The following is a 16320-nucleotide window of genomic DNA, read 5'->3' on the forward strand; positions in this document are numbered from 1 at the left end:
ACTCAACAAGGAGCTTCTCCCTAAGACTTCTATATATAACTTTAATAATCCCAACAGTTGAATTCCATTAAAAGTTTTCTGAAAGAAAAGGATAAAAACATCCGTTTACTTTGCTTCCTCAGAAACGTCATCCTTTTCTGATGTAACCCAGCTGACTTTTCTCAAGTTATTTACTTCAAAATAATTTGGAAGGACCAAGGAAAACTTAGTGATTCCTTCAAAAGTATGTGTTTTAGACATTTCACTAGTCATCTAATCTCGTTCCTTTCCCTTTGTCCTATTTTTTCAACTAAGTATCTGCAATGAAAAGCTAATATAAAGGAAATGAATAGTCCTCATCTCTTTTAATTTTGTGAAGTGTTATCTAATTTTATTGACTAATTATTGACTATAATATTTATCAATTATATCAATGTTGTCATCCAATCTGTCATTAATAGGTATCAGATCTGACAATAAGTAGTACGACACAGGAAATAGCAATGTTAACAGCAGCACCTTTGAAATAAAGAAAAAAATACTTTATAGCTAGAATAGTGACAGCATGAAGAATAATTATATCACAGATCGCAGTAACAGTAACAAGAATGATGCAACCTTACATTTATGGATCTCAAGTACTGAATACCATTAATTCTTTAAGCCTCAATATAATATGCAATTCATAGGGTTGAAAATTCATTATAACTGAGGCCTATCTTAGGCATTAAAGCTTTCTAACTTGTCATTAAAAAAATTCTTTAAAGAAAGACACCAGTTAATATGATCAATATGTAAAAGACAAGGCCAAACTCAATTTTTTTTCCTTAAGAAATTAAAGGAAGAATTCAATGCTTGCCAAGTGGAAATTTCCAAAATTAGTAACACAGTATGGTTTACATATTTTTAAAGGGATATTACAAAGAATGATAATTCTAAAATAAAACTTAATACAAATTTTAAAGAAATTTTCATTCATCTAAAAAGGATAAAAAATGTTTAATAATTTTACTTGATTTCAGAGAAGGAACTAAGAGTAATAAAATCAAATGCTGTAATTGAAGAAACAATTCCAAAGAACTTGACAATTTTCTAAGAGCAGTATTTTCTTCATAATTAAATTCACATTCATCTAAATGTCAAAAATAATAGCTTACCTAATTCCTAAAAACAAAAACAAACAAACAAAAAAAAAAAAAAACCACATTATAAATAAGCACCTGGACGACATCATTTCACCAAGGGTAGTGTTGATCCCTTGGTTAAAGTCTTCACTTAAAGATGTCCTAGGCAGGTCAGATAAGGCGGGAAGAGGTGTCTGGAAAGCTACTTTGGGCCTTTCTGGTGGTATCCTCTCTTCAAAAAGTGAAAACTTCTTTTCAAAATATCTTGAGCTCATACCTAACTGCTTTAGTCTATCAGGCTAAAAGAAAAAAAAATAAATTATTATTCTGCAAATTTATTGATGTTAATGACTGAAAGGGGCTTTAAGAGATAATCATTCCCACCAGCCCTTAAGTCAAGAGGATCTGAGTTCAAGTCTAGTCTCAGACACTTCCTAGCTGTGTGACCCTGGGCAAATCACTTAACCCCAATTGTCTCAGCAAAAAAAAAAAAAAAAAAAAGATAATAATTTCTAATGCCAATATAATTAAATAACCCAAAAATTCTTCAAGCATTTATGCTTCATCACAAAATTGATGAAAAGTATTATTTCATCATTTTACAGATCAGGAAACTAAGGCCCACAAAGACTGAGTGAATGAAAGACCTGACAGAATAAAAAAAGTACTGAAGGTGGTGCTAAAGGCTACAGAAGCCAGGGCTCCTTTTTGTGGGAGCTACATTTCTTCCTATACAGTTAGCACAGTAGAAACAGCTTGAGAGACTAGATGGGGTGTCATGGGCGCAGGGTCTAAAGAAGTGCACTTCCCTGGGCATTGGAACACTAGTCCCAACAGTTTATACTTGTACAGTGCTTTAGAGTTTACAAATGGTTTTCTTTACAATACTAGTCCAGGATATATTAGAAGATGTAGGCTTAGACATTTCTACCAAGCCAACTAGTTCTGTCCCCTCGGGCAACAGGAACATCACTTACTCTCATCTACAAAATAATGGAGGCAACTAGGTGATGGTAGGCCTGGAGTCAGGAAGATTCCCCTTTACTGAGTTCAAATCTGGCCTCAGATACTAACTAGCTATTTGACCTTGGGCAAGTCACTTAAGCCTATTTGCCTTAGTTTTCTCATATGAAAAATGAGCTTAAAGTAGGAAATGGCAAACCATTCCAGTATTTTTCCCAAAAAAATCTCAAAGTTATAAATTCAGGCATAACTGAATAATTAAAAAAACAACAAAAATAATATTTGTATCACTTACATCCTAGGGTTGTTGTGAGAAAAGGCCTGTGTTAAACTATGAAAGTCTTATGGATGTACAGCACTGTCATTAATTCTTCTGAATTTTATACTCCTTTGAGACTAGCTCACCAAAGGTAACATCAATGTTATTTAAACATTAACAAAGTTTTATACTTCCGTATTTAATCCAAAATAATCTGAATTTTGTTCAAATAGGAAAAAATGTCAAGATCTTCAGACCCCATAACAACCTTATATGTAAGTATAATGCTATGCCAACCACAAATTTCATTCTATCATGTACGTACACACACACACACACACACACACACACGTATATATACTTATATTGGTTTCAAAAACTTTCTTTATAGCAAGTAGTCTCAAAAGCCAATAATACTTAATTTGTCAATAATTAAGATACAAACAACTAGGTGCCACCTTGTCATTGAAGTCCTCCCCATCTTTGCTTTAAGATCTCTGAATTACCAAATATCTTCTCTGAAAGGTAAGAAATAGCTTAAGCCTCCAACAATGCTCCCATCTCTCACTTCATACATCTCCCTCAGGAGTACAAAGAGGCTCAAAGATCATACTAGACAGATACTCCTAAGAACTTGGGGTTCTCAGAAGCCTTAGAGGAATTTGTGAGCCATTCAGATATGATGTAGATTAAATATGATTTTGTGGGCTGACTTGGGAATCTCCTAGTATGTACAAATATTTTTCTGTATATGATTTCTATAGCCACTTCTAGCTTAAGATGTTAGCAAACTACTTAGTTTATTTATAACAGAAATGTGTTCCATATTCCAAAGTGGCTAACTGTGAACATAACTTATCTCAAGGTAGGAAATGTCTATAATTTTAAGTTAACTAAGTTGGAAATTTCAACCTATCATAATATTTCTTCCTACTAAAATGTACTTTTACATATTGAGATAAATCCCAATTATCTGTGCTAAGAAATGGGAAAAAGAGCACACATGATCACCAATAATTTATATCTATTCATAATTCCTTTTGATTTTATTAGGTCTTTTGTGGCTTATTTAGCTCTCTAGTAATGAGTCAGACTAAAATTAAAATGAACTTGTATTTTCTGAGTACATATTTGTTATAGCTTTATGAGAAAGCCACTCAAAAGCATGCTAGATAGCAAGGGAAAACTAGTGCAATAATTAAAATGTGGAAAAAAAATAGCCCACATAATATATAATTTGAACACAATCAAAAATTAACCAATATGAATAATTTTATCTTATACTATCTTTATCTTTTTCTAAGCCTAAATTTTTCATAAACTTTTTTTCATTTTCTTAAATACTTTTGGTCATCAATGTACTATGATACATCACAAAACATGCATTCAAGACTAAATATTCCCTTTAGCATTTTAAATAGTTATCCAACTAGATAAAAACAGCATTTCAGATAAGAGAAATAATTACCTCCTTTTTACTTAGCTGCAATGACGTTAGTAATCCATTCCGCTTATAATGAGAATTGCAAAATTGAAGTACAAATAAGATTGTTACTTTCACATCATTTTAATTTTTACAACATTTACTAATATATACTTATCAAAAGAGAATGAGAATTTTTTTTTCTTTATAAAAAGAGAAGTTTCCTTAAAAAATATTCAAATCTGAAGGTTAACCAAGATAGGGTAGGTAAAGTGTTATCTTATGTCATACATTTAAGATAACTTTGTCTTGGTACATTTCTTTTAATACACTATCACATTGCATTTGAGAAAAGCAAAGATAATTTTGTATTAAAATTAAAACCATGAGCTAATGAGCTAAAAAGGGAAAATAAAATGTTTTTTTAGGAAAATGAAGAACTACTAATAAGCTGACTTTATATTAGTCTGTTTTATAAAACATGAACTCAGGTTGAGTACACAAAAATAATATATTCTTAAATACCTGAGTTTACTGCATATTATACTTTCTTAAGGTTCCTTGTTTTTATAATTCTATTTTCCTCCCCTATTTTGCCCACAAAATTTTATTTTAAGCATTTATGCTTATACCTTTCATAGAAAAAGATCCATTTAAATGAAAAGTAAAACATTATACTGATATTCTAAATTCTCACCGATTTCTCTGGGTCAACTTCTCCAGTAGCTGCAACACTGAGTTCTAGTTCTTTTTCGCTAAATGAAATGTTAGAAAAATAAATTTTAAATAAGTGTTACAATAACTTGCACATTTTGTGTGCAAGTCTAAAGATCACTAAACAGTAGCATAGAAATCATATAGAAATCACATAGAATCAATAACAATTTTTATATGTAGTTCACTTGTCTCCAAAAATAAACTTCCAAAGCATGGTTCTGACTACAATCCTGCTCAAAAATCTTAAATGATTTCTAATTTGATTGTTGCTAGAATAAAATGCAAATTCCTTAGCTTAGCACTGACATAGAATATTGTCTTCCAGTTTTATTTCACAGTACTTCTTCCTCCCCTCCTTTTTTTTTTTTTTTTTAAAACAGGTACTTTCTGTTTCAAAATGGATAACTAATTGTTTTCACAAATTTAAAATGCTACCTTCAGCCTCTATTGCCACAGGTGACCCCACATTCTTGCAATCCTCTCCATCTTCCAGAATTTTCTTTTCAAAGTTTTTTCCAATCTTCCTTCTTCTCCAAAAGTATTTTTTAAAGAACACTTCGCTCAGAACTTTCCTTCAAGTCTATTACTACGCTTTCCATCATATCCATTCTTACATACATGTAGTTTGTCCCTAGTAGAAAGGAAGCTCCTTGATGGCAGGGATGGTACTCTCAATAACTTTATGTAATAGGTACTTAATAAATATTTACTGAATTGACTATAAATAACCATATGCAGTTTTAATTACCATTGATCCCACCAAACTAGAGCAGAAAAAAATAAATATTTCGCTTCTGAGTAATTGGTGTTTGAGCACAAAGCATGCACACACACATATGCATGTGCATATGTGCATATCCAAACTTTGAGAATAATCAGCTTTCATAGCAAAAATTATCAGTTAAAAAATTATATCCCCTATTCATGACGAAAAATCTATTTTTTTTTTTTTTTGGAAAACTTTTATTCTACCTTTACAAAGAAGATGAACAATGTAGAATTTAATTCATTATAATCCAGCATATATTAAGTGCTCACTCTGCTCAAGAAACTGCCCTACAAAGGCTATAGCATAATATATACCTCCACATATACTGGGAAGGCAAGAAAAGGAAACAATGAGAATAAGAGTGGACAATATTTTCTTTTACATTTCCAAGAGGAAAAAGCCCATGGATCTGCTTATCTATAGAAAAGAAACTATGTAGGGTAGATGTTATTTTAAAAAATTTATATGAAAGTAACAATGTGAAGACAATAATCTAAAACTTTAAAATATGTATCTGGTATGGATATATATTCCTATTTTTATCTTTGATACTTTTTCACTAAGAACAAGAAAAAATTTATTAATATACTCATTATGCTATTAATACTATATCAATAAATTATCAATATTATATTTTATTAATTTGTTAATATTAATTTATTAAATTTAATGTTGCTTGATGGTGGTGTTAATTGATAAAACTTGATATTAATTTAATTAACCTATATGATTATTCATATTATGCTAATGGGTATGTTATTAATAGATAATGTGTATATTAATATATTCCCTCATATACTTGATTGATTTTCATATTAGAAAATGGCAGACAGGTAATTTTATAATCCTAAATCACATTTAGGGGGAATAAAAGCTATAGTAATGGGTAAGAGCATAATTTAAGCATGCTCAAATTGCTTCCAAATTATAAGAACAATTTTTACATTTATGCAATCAGAGAGGGGTAACTATCAGGTAATAGAGCATAAGATCCAGAGGAAAGATTTCAATTCCTGCCTCGGACATACTAGCTGTGAAAGGTTAGCTCTTAATAATCCAATCAATTCTCAATAACTATAAATTATAAAGTGCCAATTTGTAGTAGAGAGTTTCTTCACCAGCGTTCCCTGATTTCTAGTTAAAAATTGTTTTCTTCTCTTACTAAACTACAGAACAAATTATTTCTTGCTAATATTTTGATTCAAAAAAATAGATTTTATTACCGTCTCTTATTCCTCTGCTGCTGAGCTATTTGTTCCAGCAGTTCTTGTCTGTACTTTTCTTTCCTTCTTCGAATAGTATCTCGATCTTGACCTGCTATAGGTTTAAAAAGTGTAGTAACACTTAAAGAAAAAAATACAACTGGAAACTTAAATAATTCTCTAGCCTACTCACTACAACAGCTGTCTACATTTCTCTCCTCTCTTCACTTTTTCCCTGAAGTGCCTTCCCCTTAACCTCTCAAGATCTTGCTTCATACCTCCCAAGAAAATTGAAATCCTTCACTATGAGCTCTCTCTCTTTATATCATCTTCGACTAATTCTTCCTTTAATCCAATACTTACTGAAGATTATCTTCTCTCTATAAAGTTAATCTCCTCTTGGATCCAACTCTATGCTCTAGCTCACTGTCCCACTAAAATACCTAATCTTTCAGTCACCATCCAAAGATAACCGTATCCTTGTTTTATTTATTTTTTGTATATACCCATATATGTGCATAGCTTTTCTGCTTACATAAACTGAGACAGAGAATATTTAATTTGGATCTACAAAAGTTCTCTATGTCCCATTAATTTGGGCCTAACAGTTCATCCTAACTTTCAAGGTGCTCCAAAATCTGGTCCCACTTTACACACCCAATGTTATATCTCCCGCTGCTAATTAACATCACAGTATAACTGTTAATCTTCTCTCCAATCAAGCTAATCTATGTGACAAACTTTTGTTTCAAATCCTACCAAATTCATGTAGGCCCAACCACAGTCACATTTTTTCCATAAAACTTTCCTTGAACATTTATACTTAAGCACTGTTTCTCTTCTCTGAATCTCTATAAAAATACTGTCTGCAGTTTTGAGTATACATTTCCATTTAGATAATATATATTATGCAGTGTCTTGTTTTCTCCAATAAAACTTAAAGGTTTTTTTTTTTAGAAAACAGATGATGTCATATTTATTTTGTAGCCATTACACATATACCACAATTTTAAATGGCAATAATAACCATAATAACATTTATATTATTTATGAGCTAGGTTTTTACAAATATAAAAGCATTTCATTCCAAAAATATTCTTATTAACATATAATAACAAAAGTTAAAGTAGTTACAAGAAAATCTGATTTATGTAAAATTCAAACAACCAGAAAGTTTGATGTTCCAAATTATATATTATACTTGGTTTTCATAAAAAACAAGCAAAATTATATCAGGGATTTAATTCTTAAAGTAATTTTGAAAAAAAAAATGGACCCAATCTATACCTATTCTATATAGAGTAACTATAAAATTACAATTTATGTTCATAATTTAAATTACCATTGATCCCACCAAACTACAGCAGAAAAAATAAATAATTCCATCATGGCCGGGAGGGAGGACACATAGGTAGGTAGGCTCAGGAGGATCTGAGTTCAAAAATGGCCTTAGATACTTTCTAGATGCATGATCACTTAATCCTGTTTACCTCAGTTTCCTCATGAATAAAATAAACTACAAAAGAAAATGGCAAATTATTCCAGACTGCCAAAAAAAAAACTATATGGGGTGTAACAAAGGGTCAAATACTACTAAATGGCTGAACAACACAAACATAACTATGTACATTCCCATATATGTGCTTTATGTCTTCTTTAAATTATTATTACTTTCCTTAAATGTCCCCTTTTCTTCTTTGCACATTTCTAACTTGTACACTTTCCTCTATGCCCAGGTAAAGTTCCACCCCTCTTCATTTGTAGCTACTCTATGATCTCTTTATATCCATCCCACATCTCCTTCCTGAGTTCTATTCCTACATATTTATATTCAATACTGAATTAATTATCTAGAAATCAAACAGGTAAACTCTAGAAAAAGTTGTCATTCACTGATGCCTTGTTGGTGGAATTGTGAATGAATCCAACCATTCTGGAGAACAATCTGGAATTATGCCCAAAAAGTTATCAAACTGTGCATATCCTTTAATTCAGCAGTACTACTACTGGGCTTTATACCCCAAAGAGATACTAAAGAAGGGAAAGGGACCTGTATGTGCCAAAATGTTTGTGGCAGCCCTGTTTATAGTGGCTAGAAGCTGGAAAATGAATGGATACCCATCAACTGGAGAATGGTTGGGTAAATTGTGGTATATGAATGTTATGAAACATTATTGTTCTGTAAGAAATGATCAGCAGGATGAATACAGAGAAGCTTGGAGAGACTTACATGAACTGATGCTAAGTGAAATGAGCAGAACCAAAAGATCATTATATACTTCAACAACGATACTGTATGAGGATGTATTCTGATGGAAGTGGATTTCTTTGACAAACAGATCTAATTGGGTTTCAATTGATCAACGATAGACAGAAGCAGCTACATCTAAAGAAAGAACACTGGGAAATGAATGTAAACTTTTGCATTTTTGTTTTTCTTCCCGGGTTATTTCTACCTTCTGAATCCAATTCTTCCTGAGCAACAAGAGAACTGTTCGGTTCTGCACACATATATTGTATCTAGGATATACCATAACATATTTAACATGTATAGGACTGCTTGTCATCTAAGGGAGGGGGTGGAGGGAGTGAGGGGAAAAATCGGAACAGAAGTGAGTGCAAGGGATTCTAAAAAATTACCCTTGCATTGGTTCTGTCAATAAAAAGTTATTAAAAATAAAAAATTAAATTAAATTTTAAAAAAAAGAAAAAGTTGTCATTTACTGTCCGTGAAGAAGAAAGGATAAGAACTTAATTAACTATAACTCTGCACAAATATTTATAAAGTTCTCCCTCAAACTCTTATCTGTGTCAACAGTCATACTGAAAGTCCAGAAGAAAAGCTAAAAATCCTGACACCAAAGATTTCTCTCTTGTCTTTATGGAGCAAGCCTCATGCTGGTTACCTTTTGGCACAGTTAAACTAGCTATAGATCACCCCTCAAAAAAATGAAAAAAAAAAATTCTTTAGCATACTACTGTTTTCTTCTTATGAAATTTTGTTATTTTATTTTATATCCCTAAACTATTGCAAGAACTCTCCATTTCCAAAATTGTAATCAGGTTCAGCTTTGCCCAAATATACTACTTTCTTATAATATACTATTTTTAGAGATAATAGATTTATCTTAAGGAAAAATAAGAAAAATGAGCCCTCAGATCCTCTCTTTTGTCACTCCATTCTTTTACTGCCCCTAGAATCCTAGGAACTAGAAAACTGAAATCCCTCTAACATGTATCATAGATAGTAACATTTTTATATATAAAAAAGAAAAGATTTTAAGAGGTTAAAGCTGAAAACATGGAATCTAAGGATTCTAAGTCCTCAAGATGCTGCTATGAGGTGGAAGAGAAGACTGAAAACTGACAGATGCTGGCATCTTTCCTTGTCTCCCCCCACAACTAGCTCTTCTGTGAGTCTCTACACTCACTCTATATCTATCTGGTTTTGCAACCCTGCTGTTTGACATCTAAATTTGAGGAAGCTCATGGCCTTTCCCTCCCCTTCCTCCTTTTTTACAACCTGACCAGTCTTAGACTCTGAACATTTACAATCTGAGAAAGAGGCATGTAAAGATTTCATTTCACCTCCTCCTGATACCTGTCTGGCAACCACTATTAGCTACAAATACATCCATCAATAAATTTCTTTAGGACATGAAGTTGTACACATGTGGCCTGTTTATTCATGCTCCATTTATTACAAAATCATTCCTTAGGAAAACTGCCACTAAATGTTAAGGAATAATCTGAGTAAGAAAATTCTCATCAGATATCCTTTCCTTTTTTGATTATTTCCTATTAACTCCAAAAGTAACCCTGAGTCATCTGAAAATAACAACAAAAACAAAACAGGCACCAAAATAAAAAAAAAAAAAAAAAGGTTGAACAAATTTTAAAACAAATATAATTATTGTATTAAAAACAAGACAAATAATAATTGCATATCTAAAATATTTTTATACTAGCTAGCTAGGTTATGAATTTATAAAATTCTCATAAAGCTAATATTTCTCTAACAAAAATGATCCCTTAGAAAACCTAATAATTAAAATCTCACATAGACCTATCTACATTAAGATATCATAAAAATGAATATTTTTAAATGTAGAACACAATATTTCTATAATGGCTTTGTCAGTAAAGAAATGTAGACATACCAAAAATCATCCCTGCAAAAGGACTCTCCATTTTAATAGTGGCAGACTTTGATCGTTCATCACCATGATGGCTGTTTGGCACACTGGTGACAACAGAAAATGAAAATTAATCAGATTCCAAAAATGCGCAAATAGACATTTTATTATGAAATTTTAATATGTCATTTATTCACATGCTTTTAAAAGTCAGTGCAGTATAGTATATCTTAGTAAATTTACAATAAAATCATGAATATTTTGTTTCTGTTTATTTCTTTGCAAGACATAAGGAAAGTAACAAACTCTTGTGTAAGCAGTAGCAAAGTTTGATTGTGGGGCCCTTAACTCACAGAGAGTCCTACTACATGCTGAAAATTCCATACCAAGAAAAGAAATACTCCAAGGAACTTTTTTGTGTACGTTAGTATTTAACAAGTTTTCATAAACTAAAAGAAAAATTGGGTTTTTTTTCCCACACTTAAAGAAACCACAAACAGAAATGATCTGATTCCTTCAGAAGAGGACCCCAATTAATTGTAATGAAAAGAGGCCATGTCTTCTCTCCGATGTTAAAATCTTGTGATTCTACTTTTTTCTCAAAGGAAAATATTCAGCTCAACATATGGTAAGTAAGTTCAATATAATCTGCAGGTTCTCAAAATTAGGACCTTATATAAGAAATATGGATATAACCATACATACCACAATTTTAAAGAATAGTCCCCATTTCAAAAGGAAAAGTATTCCTTTAACAAGACTATAGACACAGATATAGATATAATCTTTTCTCAGAAACTGTGTACTAATCTTTGTTCCAGAAAACAGTCATCAGACATATATATGAAAGAAGGATGTCCTTCAGCCTTCTTCTTTTAAAAGACTGAAAACTCACAACTATAATGTACACAAAAAAAGTGAAATATAAAAAAAAAAATTCATTTTAGCAATACATATACTGAGAATGGATTCACAAGAAGAAAAAAATACTACTTCATATAAGCACAAACTTAAAACAAAAAAAGCTTTAAAAGATATATATATATATATATATATATATATATATATATATATCCCTAAGGAAACAAATCTATTAACTAGCAAGAAATCTTTAGCTCCTCTGCAATTTTGAAATACTTTAAATGTATTTCCATAAGATTAACATATTTTATACCATATAAGTTATTTCTAAAAATATTTTGAAAGATTTATAATACTGATACTGAGGTTTTTAATATATAGCTTACATACAGCAATTTTTTAAAGAAAAAAAATGCTAGGACCTAACAAATATTGCTTCTAAAGCAAATCTCACCTCTCTATTCAACAGCTTTTTAAATTATTTGCTCTTGTATCAAACAACTCTGATCATAAATATATATATTTTTTTCTAGTCAGTCATTTTAGATAGGTATAGTTTTCCAGAAAATGACTAAAAACCAAAATTAAATTACATATTATACCTGTTATTTCCGGCCGATGAAACACGTATGTTTGATTGTTCTGGAAAATCTTCCTCATATTCCATAGGAGGAACTCTTTCTCTTCTGTTTCTGTACATCCTTAAAAATACATGGTCTTATAAAGCATACTCCATCTATAAGTCAACCTTTTTACATCTCCCAAGTTTGGTTGTTTTATATTAGATATAGAAAACATTAAATGGAGCAGAATGTTATAATGGAGTTTTACTGTAAATACATTAATATCAATTAAAATACAATGACCAATAAAAGAGATTACAAATCTTTAGAATGTTCAATTTACTATAAATTATGGCAATATAATCTTTATAAATTCAAAATGCCGATTATACCTTTTCAATATTAATCATAACATTTTTTTTTTTTTTACCATTTCTTTAAGGAGCAAGATCTCACATCCCTGTGAGATCAGAATTTAGTGAACCCAGGCATTATTTCAATACAAAGGTAAATAATAAAAATAACACATTACTCCTATGAATATGCTGGGGATTAAATCATCAGAACATGTTTAATACTCTTAATTACAAGAAACTTATACCAAAAGAAAATGGAAAAACTGCATAAGAAACAGAGTAAGTCATGGAAAAAATTCTTTTTGTATGATTTTTAAATAAAACTTCTTATTTAACTTTTTTTTCCATTTGGCAAACACTGATTTCTTTAGTTGAATTTCTCCCTAGAGAGAAATCAACATGATATTTTAGATCTACACTTATTGGAATCTATAATATAAATCTAATTGTTAATTATGTTCATTGTAAAGTTAAAATTATCATGTATCACTTTACCCAAGAGTACCATCATAAAAGTATAAATTTTCTAAAATATTAATAATATCGTTCCAAATATTTAAATCTTTTCATTCTTTACAAAGCCACCATGCATAGTCTTTACTTCATATACTCTATAAGAAATAATATCTATGAAAGAAATCAAAACAGCTTGGCCAGATACACAAACTCTCCTACTCTTATCTGTAAATGGAAAATAATAAAAGTCTTCATGAGCCACTTTCAAAAGATTAATGTCATTTTCATTCCTTTTTGTCAGATTTCATTTCAAACCTTAAATACATGTACCAAAATGTCTGATTCCATCAACTTTGCATTGTTTCCTAGCTGCTTCTCTCAAAAAGTATTAAACAGCAAACTCAAACACAATTCAACAATGTCTCCTGCTACAACAATGCTACAATTTAGCATTAAGTTAAATATATTTTTAAAGCACACTATAAAAAGATCCCTGAAAAATCACCAGATTTGTGAAAGTATAAGAATTTCAAGTGCAAAAATATGTCTAGGGTAACAGAACAAGAAGAGCAGTTAAAGTACTGAAATTTATCCTAATGAAACTTCTTAATTACCTTATAGCCACTAGGCTAACTTAAATTTTAGCTGAATTTTAACTAGAATTTCCATAGATTATCTTTATACAGGATGAGATCTATACTATGGAAAAGGAAAGAATTTGTGAACAAATAAGAGATAGCATTATAAAAATGCAAAACAGATAATTTTAGTTACATTAAATTAAAATGTTTTTGAACAAATAAAACCAATACAATCAAGATTAGAAGAAAATAAAAAGCTGGGGAAAAAATTTACAACAAATGTTTCTTATAAAGACCTCATCTTTCAAGCATATGGAGAACTGAGCCAAATTTACAAGAATACAAGTCATTCCCTGAAATGGAATGATAAATGGTTAAAAGATATGAACAGGGAGTTTTCAGATGAAGTTATAGTTATCTATCTAGTCCTGAAAAAATGTTCTAAATCACTAATGATAGAGAAATGAAAAATAAAACAATTCTGAGGTACCACCTTCACACCTATCAGATTGGCTAATGTGGCAGAAAAGGAAAATGATAAATGTTGGAGAAGTTGTAGAAAAATTAGGACCCTACTACATTGTATTGTAATTGTGAACTAATCCAATCAATATGGAGAGCAATTTGAAACCATCCATCCCCAAAGGGCAATTAAACTGTGCATATACTTTGTTCCAACAAAATCACTATTAGGATGGTACCCCAAAGACATCATAAAAAAGGAGAGCATCTTACAAGTACAAAAATATTTAAAGCAGCTCTTTTTGTAGAAGCAAAGAAATGGAAATTAAGAGAATGTCCATTAACTGGGGAATGGCTGAACAAGTTGTGGTATATCAATGTAACAGAATATTATTTTGCTATAAGAAATCATGTGCTATAATAAATGAAGAGCAAGTAGATCTCAGGAAAACCTGCAAAGACATATAAATTGATGCTGAATGAACTCAGTAGAACCAGGAGAACTTTGCACACAGGAGACAGCAGTATTGTGCGATAATCAACTATGATCATTTTCTCAACACTACAATGATCCAAGAAAATGCCAAATTCTCATGATGGAAAATGCTATCCACATCTAGAGAAAGAACTGTAGAACCTGAACACAGACCAAAGCATGCTATTTTCACTTCAAAAATTTTTTTCTTCATTTTTTTTCTTTTTGTTGTTTGTTCTTTCACAATTCTAATATGAACATATATTTAACATGATTGCTTATAAACTATATCAGATTGCTTACCATCTCAGAGAGGGAGGCTGAAAGGGAGGGAGAAAAATCTGGAATTCAAAACTTTAACAATTTATGTTGAAAACTATCTTTATGTATAATTGGAAAAAATAAAATTCTGTTAAAAATAAATAAATCAGAATGAGATTTATGTACCTAGGGAAAAAAAGAAGCATGCTAGGCATTGGGGAAGATAGGAAGACAAATAAGGCAAAGATCTTTCTATACAGAATTTTCCAGTCTAGCTCATAGCTCAGCAGAAGGTTTAAGGCAGAGAGACTAGTCAGGAGAATTTAAGCATATTACCAAAAAAATGATGAAAAAAATAAGAAGTTATGGAACATATACAAACAGAAGAAAAATGAAAATGAAATGCTAAGACTTTCTAAGAGATATCTGGCTAGGGGTCAAGACAACTAAAGAATATTTCAGCATTTAAAAAAAATAATACTTATACAGACAAATTCTATCAAAAAAAAAAAATCATCCTCAAGATAGGGTAAATTGGAAGGCCAAATTATTTTGAATTTCCATGAAACAGAAAGAATATAATATTCTTAACATATAGAGGAAAAAAATAAGCCAAAATTTGTCTTTTTGTTCTCTAGAAATGTTTTGTTTTTACAATTTCCTCAATTCTTCAGCTGCCTAAACAACTTTCTATTACATTTTAAATAAATTCATCTTTTAGTAATTCTCAAGCATCTCTTACTAGTAGGAGAAATTATAATTTACTGGTATATCTTCAAAGCCCATTATTTAAAGCTAATGGAACCTCTCAAAAGAAAGTGGTTAGAGTTTACTGTAAGAAAAGGAAACAGAGAACGTCTTCTCTCTTTTCCTATGAAAATAAAGGACTATGATGAAGGTCACAGAGAAACAAAAGAGATCCAAGAACTACTCAAATCATTATGTAGCTGAGCTAACTGATATGTCACAGTTGCCCTTTTTCCATTTTCAATAAAGTGAGAGGTAAGCAGTACTAGATGATAAAAGTTTAATTAGATCGCCCCTAGTGGGGGAGTGGGAAGTGGGGGAGGAGGGGGGATTCACATGATATACTTTTAAGTTTAATGAACATTATTAACATTTTAAAACTCCATCATTTTTTCAAATCTAGATAATCAATAAGAAAATAAATCAAGTCCCAATTTATACCACTTGTCAATTTGCTCTGAATACTAACAATCAGGGAGCTGGTAGGAATAAGGCTCCAGCACAGTGCACAGGGAAGGGGATCTGGAGCCTATCATGATCAGTTCTGAAAATATAATAGTAATACTCCTAATGTCTCCATTATCAACTAACTTGGACTTATGTATTTTATATCCACACCCAAGCAGTTTAATTAAAATTACAAATTAGTTAGCTTCAGAATTTTTTTTTAAAATAGTACAATCACTCAACTTAAACTTAAACTCTTGTCCAAAATACAACCCCATCCTCCTCCCAGTTCCTCAGGCCCAAAATCTACAAGTCAGTCTGAACTCTCTCATCCCTCCATTCAACCTGTTGCCAAGGCCTGTTTGATTTCAATGCTGCAATATCTCTTCATCACACCCCCTTCTTTGCTTGCACACAGCCACCACACCAGTGCAGGTCCTCATCACCCCACACCTGGATTATTGGAAGAGCCAGAATGGTGGTTGGTCTGTCTCAAGGCTGATTCTAATACAACCTACTTTCCACTCAGCCATTAGAAA

General features: G+C 31.0%; 1 protein-coding gene across 21 annotated transcripts in view; it reads right to left on the bottom strand.

Moving 5' to 3' along the window:
• Positions 1-16320, bottom strand: part of CSPP1 (centrosome and spindle pole associated protein 1) — a 120158-nt gene that overhangs the window by 52998 nt on the left and 50840 nt on the right. For 14 of the 21 annotated variants that reach the window (XR_004230926.1, XR_004230927.1, XR_004230928.1 and 11 more), the window contains 6 exons: positions 12036-12134; positions 10597-10679; positions 6458-6551; positions 4446-4503; positions 3794-3835; positions 1200-1402 (listed from right to left, as the gene is read on the bottom strand). The exons of 1 other annotated variant lie outside the window; for it this stretch is intronic. Coding sequence is in view for 16 of the 20 variants with exons in the window: in XM_031946296.1 (XP_031802156.1) it covers positions 1200-1402; positions 3794-3835; positions 4446-4503; positions 6458-6551; positions 10597-10679; positions 12036-12134 (579 nt within the window). In the remaining 4 variants the exon portion in view is untranslated. The remainder of the gene's footprint in view (positions 1-1199; positions 1403-3793; positions 3836-4445; positions 4504-6457; positions 6552-10596; positions 10680-12035; positions 12135-16320) is intronic. 6 more of the 21 variants (XM_031946309.1, XM_031946308.1, XM_031946303.1 and 3 more) reach the window with 3 other exon arrangements.

This window comes from Sarcophilus harrisii, chromosome 1 (genome assembly GCF_902635505.1).
Source record: "Sarcophilus harrisii chromosome 1, mSarHar1.11, whole genome shotgun sequence".
Classification (NCBI taxonomy): domain Eukaryota; kingdom Metazoa; phylum Chordata; class Mammalia; order Dasyuromorphia; family Dasyuridae; genus Sarcophilus; species Sarcophilus harrisii.